General features: G+C 39.4%; 1 protein-coding gene across 1 annotated transcript in view; it reads right to left on the bottom strand.

Annotated features, from left to right (window-relative positions):
* ATP2B2 (ATPase plasma membrane Ca2+ transporting 2) overlaps window positions 1-15,987 on the bottom strand; it is a 436,864-nt gene that overhangs the window by 131,426 nt on the left and 289,451 nt on the right. Inside the window, exon 6 of the mRNA XM_075159342.1 lies at window positions 509-706. Within this exon, the coding sequence (XP_075015443.1) occupies window positions 509-706 (198 nt within the window). The remainder of the gene's footprint in view (window positions 1-508; window positions 707-15,987) is intronic.

The following is a 15,987-nucleotide window of genomic DNA, read 5'->3' as shown; positions in this document are numbered from 1 at the left end:
CCTAGCATCTAATAGTCCCTTTTGAGCTAGGCTCACGAGCCTTAGCTGTATCAATAAAAATACTAAAATGAGTGAACTTCACTAAGTTCAAGCCTTCAGCTGGTGTAAACTAGCTGAAGACCTGTCCAGGTTCATGCATATAGGATATGTTATTTATATAAGCAATTACATATTTCTCATCTATACTGAGATAAACAGCAGTCTAAGATGAATAAACAAACACCAAACACAAGCTCAAAGGTGAAAACAGAAACAAAAATACTCCAGTTTTATAAGAATATTATGATTTTTCTTTAACTCGTTTAGCACATGTCAGGAGGTTCAGCTATTTGCATAAAGAAATGTCAAGCATACAAAAAATATGTCAGTACCAGATGTAATGGTAATAGGAACAAACCACATGGAAATTTCCTGTTAGTGACCTTCTGGAGGGTGGGGATGGAATCAATTTGAGACACAGGACTGGTTTTACTTAAATTTATACAAATGACTTCTATAAAGTTTTTACCTTCATTCCCTTCTCCAGGTGGCTGATAAAACGAAAGCCCCAAAGATATGATGGCTGCAATTTCCAAGATTATAAGAGTCACATCCTGCAACGCTTCCCAGACTAGCTGTAAGAATGTTTTTGGCTTCTTTGGAGGTATAAAATTTTTTCCAAAAATAAGCTTTCTTTTTTCTAGGTCTGCAGCAGTGCCAGCTAATCCTGTAAACAAAATAAAATAAAATAAATTAAAATTGCAGTGAAATAGAAAATGCCCACTTATATCTGCATTCCTATAAATTATTTCTCCAAGAACAACTACAAGCTGTACCACCTATGGTATATTAACAAATAGGTAGACTTTCCACTTAAATTTTCCTTTTGCGAGATGATTTGTCGTTACGTTCTGAAGAGAATCCTTATGGACTCTATTTGGTACTAATCCCTTCCAGTTTTAATCATAAAAAAGTCTTTGAATTAGTAGGTTTACTTTAATAAGACCTATGTATATAAATACATACACACATGAAAGCAAAGACTTGTGAAAATAGATCATAAAGCACAAATAAATTATATTTGGGATGAAGTTGGAATAGCTGTTGGCAGCTTTTGGTAATATCAGTAGAAGCAGCATACATGTCTTTGTTCTGACCTCGGGTCGATGACCTCAAAGTATAAATCAATAAAGCACGTCTTGTTCTACTTCAAAGCCACCTCTCTTGCTGCAAATGTACTGCCACACGATTGCTGGATTTGTGCATCAAATTTTTTGAAGTGAAAAAAGATAGCCAAAGTGACAGGTTATATATGCAAAGAAAGGAAAAAGGAAATGATATGGTTCCTTAAATCGATATAAAAATGCATGGATTTTGCATGATACTTCAACTTAAGAACATTTCAATTTAAGGATACAGTGTAAGAACGTGTGGTTGCACTGAACAACTTACTTAGGTGCTTTTTTTCCTATTTTTTAATTATATTAATGTATGCACGTCTAGCGCCTTTTCGGAGGCGGGGGGGGAGACTTGCAAGTGTTAGGGTAGAATAACTGTGCCCATACACCACTCTGCAGCAGAAAGAGCTGCAATAAAATAAGTGGTTACATACATCTGCCAAATAATATTTGATATTAGTTGGAACAGTCACAAAACTATAGGTTTTGAATGTGATCAGCAACGTAAAGTTATTCATGCTTGTTCACACTAACATGGCACAACGAAAATACTTAAATTGAGAGTTGACCTCAGAGGACTACAAAGGTGCCTGCAAGAGAGCAAGAGGAAAGGATCAATCCCATGCTGTAAGGATTCCTCTCCTTACGCCGTTGAGGGTAAGCCCTTCCCTCCCCCAAAGCATATCAACTCCTATAGGATACTTCAGGAATGGAAAGCCCTATTAATAGCATCTTCAAGGTGCCAAGTGAAAAAAATCAGGATCCCAATGCACTGATGGTACTCAGCGTTATGTCTCGTTCGTTCAGGACTGGTGCAACCGCTCCCAGCAATGTGCACGTGCCAGTAAGTCACCTCTCGGATGAAAGCACCAGGCCCAAGCGTAATTTCCTCAAGACCAAAGTGATGCTTTTCTGAACATATCAATCCTACCACAGCACAGTGTCCTCGTTTCGGCTGGGATAGAGTTAATTTTCTTCCTAGTAGCTGGTATAGTGCTGCGGTTTGGATTTAGTATGAGAATAATGTTAATAACACACTGACGTTTTAGTTGTTGCTAAGCAGTGCTTACACTGCTCAGGGACTTTTCAGCTTCCCATGCTCTGCCGGGTGCACAAGAAGCTGGGAGGGGACACAGCCGGGACAGCTGACCCAACTGACCAATGGGGTATTCCATACCATATGACGTCATGCTCAGCATATAGAGCTGGGGGAAGAAGGAGGAAGGGGGGACATTGGGAGTGATGGCGTTTGTCTTCCCAAGTCACCGTTACGCATGATGGAGCCCTGCGTTCCTGGAGATGGCCGAACCCCTGCCTGCCGAGGGGAAGTAGGGAACGAACTCCTTGTTTTGCTTTGCTTGCGTGCGCGGCTTTTGCTTTCCCTGTTAAACTGTCTTTACCTCAACCCACGAGTTTTCTCACTTTTAGTCTTCCGATTCTCTCCCCCATCCCACCGGGGGGAGTGAATGAGCAGCTGAGTGGGGCTTGGTTGCCGCCTGGGGTTAAACCACAACATACAGGCAAAGATGTTGACTCACCTTTCACTTAAGGTATATAATTACAGCTGTTGTGTAGCTTCTGGCTCTTGGTTAACTCATCAAACTTTCATTTCACCTTCAGCTTCTAAGAAACACTATCCTCTCCCAGATAAAGGCACGCTGTAGTTATGATTACCTCACTTCATTTAATTTTCAGTACCTAGTGCTTAGTGACACTGTAACAGACAGGTTCCAGCTATTATGAAGTATGTCTACATTATTCTTCGTGATTCAAACAATAACATGTCAAACCTCTCAGCTCCTCCATGAGCTCCCAGGCAGCTTCCAACATGGGGAAAACGCTTTCCCCTATGAATTACGAATTGCAGGCTATAAGCCTGGGTAGTTGCCCTTCTGTGAACCAATGCAGATCACAGAACTTAGGACAACGCATGTGAGAGATCAGGGGAGTCACCACTGATGGGATCTGACGTAGGGACAACCCTTTAGCAGAGACTAAACAAACGCAGTTTGATTAGCTTTCAGAGGTCTGCAAAGCCCTTCAACACAAGGAAGGATTTTCACTAAAAATGGCATGCACAATTTGCACGAGTCCCCCAAAACACAACCTACTCCAAATACAGCAGTGACTTCATACGTAAAGAGGAAAGTACATTGACAGCATTGATAGTGGTAGGGGTTTTGGGAGAAATGTTCATACAATGCACCTACAAGTAGCAATACAAAACTCTGAAACAGAAAAAAATCAAAAGCACATTGGAAAGTGGAAGGAAGAGATGTCTGAAAAATGCCTATTTTCCAATACAGAACATATGTGCACAGTGGTGGGCCAGCCCCAGCAGGTAGGCAGATGACTGGGGACTCAACAGCATGAAAGGGATGGCTGAAATAGTACAGGAAATAGCCACAGTATTTTTCAACAATCCTAACTGTATTTACCTAGACTTTGAAATTATGCTATATACTTCACTGTCAGGAGGCCATAAAAAGTACACATATCCTGTCCTATGTTACTGATCATAACGCACATATAAATACATGTACATACTGAGAAGCCTCCAAAGCAAAGAGAGATACTGGAACTCAAAGAGCTGCTTTTTCTCGAAGACAAAAATTGTTCATTTAGACACCGCAGAAATTTAGACACCATAAGGTCGAGGACTAGACCATAAAGCATCTATGGTCACCATTATCTTCCAGACTATAGTCTAAGTAACCTACGTTGGAATTTAGACAAATTTTATTTAATTGTGTTCTTTCATTTTTCTTAATAATATTATCCTCCTTAAGACCCATAAATAGACAAGGGTAAATTTTGTTCTTTTCTATAAGTCTAGGTCTTGGTGAAATTAATACCAAGTCAGTTTCACCTAAAAGTAAGAGCATATTCATCTTTAATTATCAAATGTATTTTCTTGTAAATCATTTAGAAATGCTGGAAAATGAAATTCAATGTTCAGTTCAAACGAAAAGATTTCCTTTCTCCTGAGATCTGGCTATCCCTCAAAAAACGGTTAAGCAGAATTTTGGTGGTTTTTTTTCTCCCACTCAATACCAGAAACTAACACAATCCTATACTGAGAGAGAGAGAGAGAGAAAGGAAAGGATGGAATGAAGAAATCTACAGACCAACTGATGAAATCACATAATAGTCCTAAGCGTTACTGTAGAGATAAAGTCAGAATGGGGCAATAAAATACACAGAAGCCGAAGTAATACAGAGAGACACAGCTAAGGGAAACGGGATCGAGAATCTGAGGCAACGCAAGATGTTTATTTTGCAAAAGCTTCCATTAATTCTCAATACTATTGCCAGCAGAAGGTATAATGGGGGCACTCCTGATCTTTTTCAAATAATCTCCTTTATACAGAAGCATTATTTTAAATAGTCCTAAAGGTGTTTTGAGCAAGGCTAACTTAATTGCTTGAAGAGGATTAGAGGTCACTCACACTTTCTGTCGCGCTGGCAGATCTGCGGGATGCTGCTTCCCAGCTAGTGCGCGCTGACAGGCAGTACAGATGGTAAAAACGTCAATTAGCACAGCAAGATCTGGAAGCGGACATCTGTCCTCACCAGTACTTTTAACCAGGAGATGGCTTTCCTGCTGCTAGATTTTTTTATGTGTTTTTTTTTTTCCATATTACACATACTGACTTCATTACTATTCCTGAATATTTTTTTAATTTCTCGCTTGTCCCTTAATTTAAGTATTGGGTCCTGCGACAATAATGAAAGAACAGTGCAAATGAAAGTAATTTGAAATATCATTTCTATATGCAGACATAAAACATCTAAGGAAGTGAAGAAGAACCAGTGGGGACTTAAAAAAAAAAAAGAATGGAAATATCAGTTCAGTATGATTTCAGACTTCATACGTTACTGGCAAAAGAAGCAGCCTTTCGTCTTATATTCTGAATGAGAATAGCCACAGACTGGCTGGGTTTATGTTCATGTGTCCACACAAGCACGAATTTTTTTTTTTTTTTTAAGTGCTTTTTATGGTGAAGCTGCACAACACTTCTTTGCTTGACCCAAGTGTTTTAGAATGATATGCAGATTTGGGTTAAATTGCTATACAAATAGTATGCACAGATTTAGGAAATACTGTAAAAATTTATTACTGATGCTTCCAGCACTTGAATAATTTCTTAAGGTTTCAGTTTCCAAAAATCTTCCCCAAAATTTGTTTGAACAAAAGTGATTGCATAGAAAACATTTTCCACAATGTTGTGCAGTATATTAAATGCATTTCTGATTTCATCTGGTATGCCTTTATACAGAAATTGTTTTAATTGTTGCTTTTTTGGAGGGAGAAAAAGACTAAAAAACTGGAGAAATGCCACTTAATGAATTTTCTCTGTTCCTTATCTACATGTGTCAGCTACTGCATGCTGAACATAAAACCATCATTTCAATTAATGCTTCCTGGAAAATTGTATTTCTCTGACAGTCATCTCCACTGCAACCAAATGGACCATGACAAACAGAGAATTATTTTGATGCTGCAAAAAATAGCAAAAGCACATCACTACTAAAGCAACAATTAAAAAAACCATAAAACTTTTAAGAGAATATTTCACATCTGCTTAAATTATTAGATGAAGAATGGAGAATTTACATTTGCACTAATTGTGCAAATAAACCATTCATTACTTACTTTCTTCTATACATTTTCTGATGCATCCAGAAAAGTAGATAAAATTTTCAAACAGCAAAAACTGTAAACAATGTAATTTAAAAATCACAGCATACCTAACCTCAAAGGCAAAAAAATGGTTCAGCAAGGGAAGTAAAGGCTTCACAGTGATGCTGAACTGCTACTGAATTTAACGCATAGAGGTAAACTGACTATTTTGGTTAGTGAACTCCAATGGCAATCAGATATATGACATGCATGAATTCTTCCTATAAGAACACAAGCCTATATTTCATCTCATGAGCTCCTATCACCCTGGTCTCAAATCGTGAGCATTTCTAGCACCACATTACCTAGGTCTTCACAGAAACTAAAAAGTAGAACACCACAAAGTATCACCTTCACAATTATTTCATTTTCCTTGCCTTGTTTCACCAATTCCATTTATTTCACATTTAACTATGAAACAACCCCTGCCATTACTATGGCTACATAACGCTTTAGTACAACTTGCCCAGACCCACCAACTTCTATAGCTCTCGCATAGATTCTTAGAACTTCATAATGCGAATTAGAGGTATTAGCCCAGTTACTGCTGTTGTAACATAGAAAATTCAAACCCATAATCTCATTCAACATTTTTAGTGGGATTTTACTCTCTGGCTTTGGAAGCAAATTTCTATGCGCTATTTTGCTTTTCTCTCTTGTTTCTCTCTTGAAAAAGCTAGAAGTGACAGTAAGCCTTTTTTTCTTCCACTTCAATCTAAGAAACATTATCTATCTAGTGAGTGAAAGAGCTCAAAAAGTCAAATTTTCAACTCAAACGTAACTAGCAGATTTAGTTTCCAAGATCTGCCTTAGGAAACTGTCCCTAGCCAAGAAATTGGAGAAGGCAAGGAGACGTGCACAGTAAACTAACAGATTACTGTTAGTTTTGATCAAATGCTAAGGAAGGTCTATTTTGTCCCTTATGTATAAAGATGTCGTCAAGCACACTATGACGTAATCCAGCATCAGTCTTCATTAGGTCATGAAGTCTTCATGGCACTTGTTTAAAGGGTATCTAAGTAAAACAAACACCTGCTTCGGTACCAGGTATGCCACATAAATATACATTGCATTAAACTACCTGTTTTACTGACACAAGTTGATCTTTCTTCAAAAAGCTAAAACACACCCCAAATGTGAAACACAAAGTGAAAACATTCACACCTAGAATGGCTGCCTCTGTGGCCTCCCAGTTTTATCATGTATGTTGCTTGAAAAATTTTTGAAATTTTGTTTAGGCCATATTCAAATAAAATCAGTTAAGAGAATCCAATCTGTCAGTAGGAGAATATTTAATGAGAGCATTTACTAGTTTCAGCAAGCTGAATTTGAATTTCACCAGTGAATGAACCGCAATGAATAATAATTTCCTTCTAATCTCAGAACAACAAAGCTGTCTGTAGAGTGTAATGAATCTCATTACCTGTTTTCATTAATATCACTTGCTTACATTTGTTTACATAAATTTAAAGAAATTTGTCCCAAAATCAAAAACCTTTGGAACTACAAATCATCTAGCACGTGTCCTGTAAACTTTACGCTGCTGGTGCTATTTCTACGAGTCCATTTGGCAGCGCTGCCAACAGACCCTTGCAGGATTTAGAACCTCCTGGAGTCCAATGCTTTACAGCCAGATCTAAACAGACAACGTACAGAAAAGAAGGGCAGAGAAGTGGCAGAACCAGCAAATGAATTAACTCCCTTCCATTTCCTCATTAATCATCCTCCCTCTTCACATCGAACCGCAACAACTGGCCAAGTCACCGTGTCCTGCCCTCTTGAGTTCTGCCGCGGCTTCAGCTGCCACCCCACCGCACAGGGACCACCCTTCAGCATCTGAAAAGCAGCAAGCTGACTACAAAAACCCTCATATAAACCTCCCCTGTTATAGGTTGCAATCAAAACTATCACTCTGAAGTCACACCAAGTACATAAATACACCTCTAAATCCATGACTTTTTTAAAAAAAAAAAAAAGTAACTGAAGAGCTCAATGTTCTTTCTTATAGACTGATACATCTAATGTAAATGTTAGGAACAACTTGAATTTCTACAATGAGTTTCTCTCTCTCATTCTCTTTCTAGCTGTAGAAATGCATCAGCAACTTTATCTCAATTTTATGAGGCAGCGAAAGGCTGAAGTTCTTGCCCCAGACAGTTTGGTGGCAGTTCAGGAGAGTAAATTCACATCTCCTGGGATTCCTGATTTACACTCGGCTGCAAGATACCATGCAGGATTTATTACCACCAAGAAGCACTGAATGCTTCACAACGTTTCATTCATTTCCCCATCTAGCCATTTTGGTTTTATTTCCTCTATCTTCTTCTAATTTCTTTTTGACGTAAAATTGCTCTGAAAAGAAGCTATTAACCAGGAAACAAATAATCTACATAAGATAATAACAGCAGAACCAGAAATAGTTCCCGATACGTAAGGTAGCCCAATTGCATAATAAGCTAATGACTGGACCGAGGTGCAGTGCATAACCATGAGCCGATATCAAGGCAACAGCCAAGACATCAAATATTAAAGGCAAGATATGCATCGTAAGAGATGACTAATATTTTTCTTGCCTAGAAAGGGAACAAAAAGCTTTCTGCAAAGGCTGATAACAAAGCATTCAATGAGAGCTGAAGGTCCAGTATGAAGAAAGAGGAATTAGGATTTCTTTTTGACAAATGTACTGCTGTCAGTGGGAGTACGGTTGTTGAGAGGGAAGATAATCATCCCACCAGAAATCATTTCTTGAGCTCTTACTCCACTCAATAATCGCTACACCATTTTCAAATGTCTCGTCTTGTTTACCACAGGCTCCTGGAGATGTTTTTCTTTTTCCTGGAGATGTAGTATCAAGTACAATAAAGTCATCACCGATTCAGGGCAGCAATACTAATAAATACTAATAATCCAGTATGTATATCCACCATCCAGCTCCCACCCATTACCAGATAATAAAGTCATTAAAAACTCCTTGTTACATTATATATAAACAGTAGTGCAGTAACAGTGCAGATCTTCACCTAGCATTACGAGACAGTTAACCTAAGAGCTATGGAAAGTTTTTACTGCAGCTAAGCCAACCAACCCCAAGCCAGCGGGGTACCCCACGGGCGCCGGGTACTTTGGGGATACATCGTCTATCCTCAGCAGTTGACCAGTACTGGGGCTTTTTGGAAGAGGCGGAGAGGGAACGGGGGAAAGTAACGGTTCCTTTCCTCCCTCCCTCCCTTTCTCCAGAAAAATATAGGCATGTAATTGAAAACGTAGTCAAAGCCTTGAGACAGTTTCTTCAAACGTCTTTTTTGGTTATTTCAGCAGAGCTGGGATTTCACTCCCACAGAAGGTAACATTATGATTTAGAGCAGACTGTACAAATGCCCCCTGCACAGCCGTATGTATTACCCACAGAGCTCCGATCTCCTCTTGAAACACAGACGTGCAAGATGGGACCATTTCAATGAAGTTGACCGAGAGTACGAGGCAATACTATCAAAACCATGCTGTTACAATGCTGAGTTATAATATCATTGTTCCAGGTAATGTGAAAGCTTTTTCTCGCCCTTAATATTTAAATGAAATCAAGCATCCCTGACTGCAGCTTAAGACACACTCGCGGGCTGTTCTGTAGGATCAGGCTTGAAAAGCACTAACATACGAATCGGGTAATGGCAGAGAAGAGCAACTAAGTAAGTTTAACGGAGGAGATCCACAGTCTTAGCCAAGAAAAAGAACAAGGAATAAATGAGCACATAATGAAGTCAAAGTGGAAAGCCTTCCTTAATTAACACACCTTCATAACCACTTATCATCACTCTCGCTGGACCCTACAAAGAAATTCACCACTTCATATGTATCGTTAATGGCAACCGCAGGGGATGGGGAGGGAAAAAAGACCCTGAGATCAATCTGTGATTCTCTGTTCCCAAACCACGGTTTGAGTAGTGCTGCTGCCAAGCAAACCACTCTGGTTGCTGCAGAGGCAGCTTCTGCCTGTCTGTGTGATACAGCACAGCCCGGGGAAATGCAAGTCCCCAACGGAATCACGACCATCACTCACGGTCCTGAGGGAGGCTCTGGTTATATGGCTCAAGTAAGTGCCTGCGTGAAGGCATCTCCTGCCGGCCGGAGCTGCAGTGTGCAGGCGCTCCTCCGAGTCCTGGAGAAGGTGCAGGCAAACAGGCAACCCCCACCGATCCCCCAGCACAGGGCCAGAGGACTCCCCCGGAGTCAGCCGTGGGCAAGCGGTAGAGCAGGGAATAACATGGAGGCTACGCTTGGGATGCTCTCCTAGCAGAAGAGAGAGAAAAGAAGGATGGAGCCACATGCCCACCTGTGCACAGGCCTACACCTACTGTCAATACCACGTGAGTGTGACTGACGACACAGCCTGGGGCTCCTGCTACTGATTAACACACAACAGAGAAATCCACAGTTACGAAACTAGCTGCTGGACTGTCTACTGTTCATGATAAAAAGCCTTCAATTCGATTTTTCCCATTTCTTATCAACAGTACAACTTCACGTCACTTGAAGTTTTGCAAGTAAAACATTATGTTCAAAGGACATACAGGTCTGAAATCTCCCAGAAACTGAGGCCATCTGACTGAAATTCAGTGCAGCTGAATATATGCTAAGGAGAGCCTCAGCTGGCTTCTCCTCACTATCATGTGCTTTTAGGCTGATGTGGCCTAGACTCGCTAAAGACTTCTCATGATTTTCTGTTCGGTTCCACAGAGCATGTCCACTCAGGATGACAGTCACGGTCATGTGAGAAAGAAAATGCCCAAGGAATGCAACTGGGAAAGCATGGCCTGAGAGAAGGAGACATTATGCAGCTGAAGACACATCAGAGGGACTTCTAAGCCAGTACAGCATGAGGCTCACATGCAGCATCCCGAAAGTCCCATGCATCTCTCTTTTTACATGAAGGATCTTTACTATTATTATTTGTCACTGCAATCACCACAGGTTCTTTACTATAAGCAGTTCCAAGGGTCTATAGCTCATATTTATTTGATGAAACCTACTGGAAAGGTTAAAAGTAACACAGCGTAACAACATATGCTCTCATAACAACAGCAGCATGGAAAAGAGGTTTGTTCCTAGACGAGGCCAGGAATTTGTAGGTTAAGGTAGCTAATTCCTCATATAAACATTTTAATCTTTTAAGAAGAAACCTTATGTTCTGAAGAAAGAGACACATTGTTGTGATGTCTATAAGAGTCAAAATGCAAATACCAAAAAACCACTTTGCCGAGTCTGCTTCCATAGCATGATTCTTTCCCACCCTCACTTAAGAAAAAACAACAAATAAACCAGATAGCAATGAGCTGCATTTTTCTGAGGTGTTACCTCCAAGTGCTGCTACTTGGCAACTCTTCTTAATTTCATTGCTATCTTTGTCAGCGTCATCTGCTTTTCCTGTGAGTAATGTCAGCTTGTCAGCGGCACACCAACTGCACTCACTCCACGCTACGCCTTTGCAAAAGGCGCAGCGTTAGCGTGTATCTTGTGCTGCTGCGCATTCAGGAGAGTTTTCAAGGTGTCTAAAAAAAGTGAGAACGCTGAAGAAAACAAAGTGCCTTGATCATTATGCCAGCCGCAAGCAACATTAAATGCCACTATCGCTCCTGCAAGTGACAATGATGTCACCTAAAACCACAACGCTCAGCTTGTGAGGAGACAGTAAGATAGGAAGATGCTTTTTGAGCATCCAACTGATTACATCCCACTGCTCAGGAGCATTAAAATAATGAGACCTTTGAAACCTCTAACACAGCACGCACACCGTTGTGCTCACTGTTACCTGCGAAACATTGCTGCACTCAGCGTTACCCGTTTGCTTCATCCTCTTCATAAACAAGCGGGACCCATCCTTTAGATCATCATCTGCCTTTCCTGTGGACTTAAATACTACAAAGACTTGGAGGAACAATAAAAGTGAAAGAAGCTGTAAAATTTCATCCAAAGGTGCCAAGATGAGTATTATTACAGTGAATATCTCATAACTGAACACAGATATATAATCAAAGTTTAGATTCACTGGGCACTGATAATTTAGCTAGTCAAACAAGCTCCCTGTTGCCCCATTTTCTAGATAAGTGGAGAAAAGATGGCGAAGAAAATCTCGAGACTTTCCAGTCTTCTGGTAATTAGTTAATTCAGTCCACAAAAGCTGCCTAGGTGTAAAAGACCAGCAGAGTAGAGCAGCAGCGGTGGTCTACTTGGGATGATGGCACTATTGGAACAGGTGTGATGTTATTCCTCCAAAGAGTTCTCAGCCTTACATAAAGGACAATAAAAATGGGATAATATCAAGAAATGCCTTTTTTAATACTGTGAAAAGTGACGTTTTCTTAACACCTGTTTTATTTTTGAATGATTAGAGAATATAAACTGTGACCAAAGCAATCCCAAGATGTACTGGGAGATACAGCCTTATTTTATTCTGATACCCACATGCAACAGAACTCCATTGGGAACACAACACCCACAGACCTCTCCTATTTTAGCACACTCAAAAGCCCAAAAGAATAGACTCTCTCTCACATGAAGCATATATTGTCAATCACCTTGATTAGCCCTCAACATAGCTAACCTAATCTGAATGCAATAATCACTACTGAAGTTCGCCAGATTCTTTTCCAGTGCAAATCAAATACTAAATTAAATTATAAAGTAAGTACCTCAAGGAAGGTGTTCCTCGTCACCAGCTGTAGCAAGAGTGTAAGTCAGAACCAGTCAAGGACACCATATATTTTTACGCACATTAAACGGGTCCCACTTCAAAATCAAATCTTAATAGAAATATTCTAGAGCACATAAGACTTAACCAAGGTTTGCTCATAAGTTTTCTCCACAGATGAATAGTATATCTCTCTATTCTGTTTTTCACTCTTCATTGAGTACATAACTTTCATTCCATATTCTGTAGAAAACTGACTCTGACCTGCATCTCATCTTGCATTTTAGTGCTGGGGTGAGGTGGAAACCCTCTCAGTTGGGCAGCAGCATCCAAACAACTGGAGCTACTGGCAAACCTGTGGGAATGCAAGGTAGCGGAGGCAAGCACGAGACAGAAACAGCGAGCACGTAGCAAGAGCTCACCCTGGGAGACCCCTGGAAGGAGGAGACTTCAGATCCAAAACCCAATTCTCACTGACACTGATGACAAAAGTAAGAAGCACTTTAAGGGTACAAGGGATTCTATGCGGAGTTCCAGCAATCCAAAAAGCCACTGAAAATCGCTCAACTATAAAGAAGCTCTACTCAAGGTGACAAAAGTGGGAAAGTATTTGTATTCAAGTCTGTTCACTTATTTCGTCATAATATCTATGTGTTCTTTACGTTAAGAATGACTTCTTCCATCTTTTTAACTTTGTGTTCTGTGGTTTGAGAAGTTGAAAACTTTCTGTGCCTTTTGGCAAGTGCACATTCAAGAGAATGTAATAAGGCAGTTCTGCATCAAAGCCCTGGCAGAAGTGTGCTCACGTCACAAATACTTATGAATTTGCGTCAGACACATTAGCAGAAATCAAAATATTATATTGTATCATAACAGAAGCACCAAATTCATATTAACAACCATCCTTGGGCAGCTTCACTGAGTAAACAAAAATCACATTTTCTTAATGACCCCAAAATAACCCCTACAGTTATTAATTAACCTTCATTATACATGTGGAAGCTTAAGTTTTTATTTAAAATGAGATCTCAAATTAGAAGTCATTTAATCAATTTATGGCTTAACCATTTTCCTTGCACAGCAGTTACCTATGTTTACATTGTGCCAGCCATTTCATTTCACTTCCAGCCCATTAATTCATTGCTTTGCTTAATCCAGCTCAAGTGGCAAGAGGTTCTCTTAATCCAAAATAAGAACATTCATACAAAGAGTTAATCCACAATGGTTAATCAGGAATAGATGTTCCAGAATAAATCCAGAGGCTGAGAATAGGTAAATCCCTTAGACTGAATTTGCTTTAGACCACTTTCACCACTTTCAGCTTCCCAAAGCTGCTGCTAGAGACATGTACCTCCTCATCCCACAGCTATGGCAATACAGATAGTTGGAGTTGAAGCCACACAGCATGCAACAAGAGAACACAATAATTTGTTTATCAAATTAGAAACAAATTCTTGCAAGTAGAGAAGCAAAGAGACCAAAACCAGAAAAGAACAAAACGAGATTAAAGAAAAGCAACTAAACCCATCTTTCTTATTATATGAAAATGGAGCGGAATTCTAGCACTCAAAGACCTTTTATCGTGTAACACAGAGGCATAGATTTAGATAAGCACTACTTAGGGACTTAATTACATTCTTAACACTGAAAGAGATGGAAAAAATGAAGTTATCCCAGTTATGCTCACCCGAGGAAAAGGAGCATTTAAAACATTTACATGACTTAACCTAGAGGTTTTAGTTTGTCTCATTAGTAACTTTAATTGGAAATCTTATTCTGATTTTCATACGCTTCGTTTAGATAGCAAAGTAGGTTTTCCTTTATATAGTTCCTTAACTGGTCCGTTTGTTTTTCTTGTATGGTTCCTGCTTCACACAATATGTTTTGGGGAACACCAGTCCAAATTCTTACGCAAACCACTACTAGCCAACTGCTGTACAAATATTGTAAACAGAAGCCTTCCCAAGTCCTTTTCAATGGCTGTTGAACACAGCATGATAAGTGACTTTATATTTTTATTGAAACTCAGGTTTCCAAGTTCGTAGAATAGAAGGCATTGGAATAAGTCTTTCTTAAATAGCAAAAAAAGAGATTCCTTTCCTAAGCAAAATGTTTTGGGAAACTGGGAATCTTCCTAAAACCCAGAATGTTCCAGAAATAACTCAAAGTATTTTGTCATCTGTACAACCATTTTGCTTATAGCTGCAATGCAGCATTCTCTTCAGGACTGTTCACTGCACTTAAAGGATAAAATGACCCACCTGCCTACTCTGTTCCATCATTATTCATTAATGAAGAGACTGGTCCTAGAGGATTGTCATTGCAGGATAAAAAAAAAGGTTCATTAATACATCCCCTAAGCATGACACACATTAACACTAAACAAGAGACAAAGACAAGAAAATCAGATACACTTTCAATGTACGCCTTAGCAATATTTAGAGAACGTTATCAGTTTCAATAGCACTAATAACATACTATTATATTATGAAATAATTTTCATTAATACAGAAAGTGCAAACACCTTGAAATAACAGGGCTAAGGATGAAGTCATTCCTTTCAGGGAGACATCTTCAGCATGCATTTGTTTTCGACAGGTTATGTAAATGATAAGCAGCCATGAACTGAATGGTCATGCTGAAATATTCAGGACTCTAAAAGGCAGACTTTTTTTTTTTTAACTGCCCTAATTCTGCCATCCCTTCTGTTAAACATATTTATATTTTCCCCTGACTCCCTATGTGCCTCCTATGTCTACTGATCTTCCTGAAGCTCATCTTAACAGATCTTCCCTCTTCCCTTTGGATCTTTTTCCGCATTCCTTATTTCCCCCTTCATTTTATCTCAAAGAAACCAATGCCACTGATAAATGGCTCTTCCTTCTTCTCTCTCAGTTTCTGCTGCTCAGCATATCCTCAGTCTCTCCTTGAAACTTCTTAATCACTTTAGGGAAATTGTCTATCCTCTGCGGCCACAACTATTATTTAACATTACACACCTGTTTGGTGGGGTGGTTGGTTGGTTGCTTGCTTTTTTAAAAGAGAAGCATGAGCACAAAGTAAGTAAAATTTTGGGCAATTAGCATGTAGCTATATCCATATAGCGTCAGAATTGACGCCTTCAAAGATGGCCATAGAATACTATGTACTTCACAGCCTTATGAATGACACTGAAGAAAAGAGCTTTTAACAAAACAAAATATTGCTCATGTTGCAAGACTTCAAAAATATTAAGAGAAATACTCTATTTGTTTAATGATTATGAAAAATAGCAGCCAACAAAAAACTTCAAAAGGAATTACGTCAGACTATTAATACCAAGTACCAATACCGCTTTCCATTTATGTGCCTTCAAGATTTTAGAACTTACTGGAAAAATGAACATTCCTGTTATTATGGAAACAGGCTTGCACAACACAAAAAGACTCTAACAGCATTAATCTTTTAACTTCCTAGGGTTT

The sequence above is a fragment of the Calonectris borealis genome, chromosome 10, assembly GCF_964195595.1.
Source record: "Calonectris borealis chromosome 10, bCalBor7.hap1.2, whole genome shotgun sequence".
NCBI classification, from domain to species: Eukaryota; Metazoa; Chordata; class Aves; order Procellariiformes; family Procellariidae; genus Calonectris; species Calonectris borealis.
The sequence above is the reverse complement of the archived record's forward strand: the minus strand, read 5'-3'. Positions and strand labels throughout refer to the sequence as shown.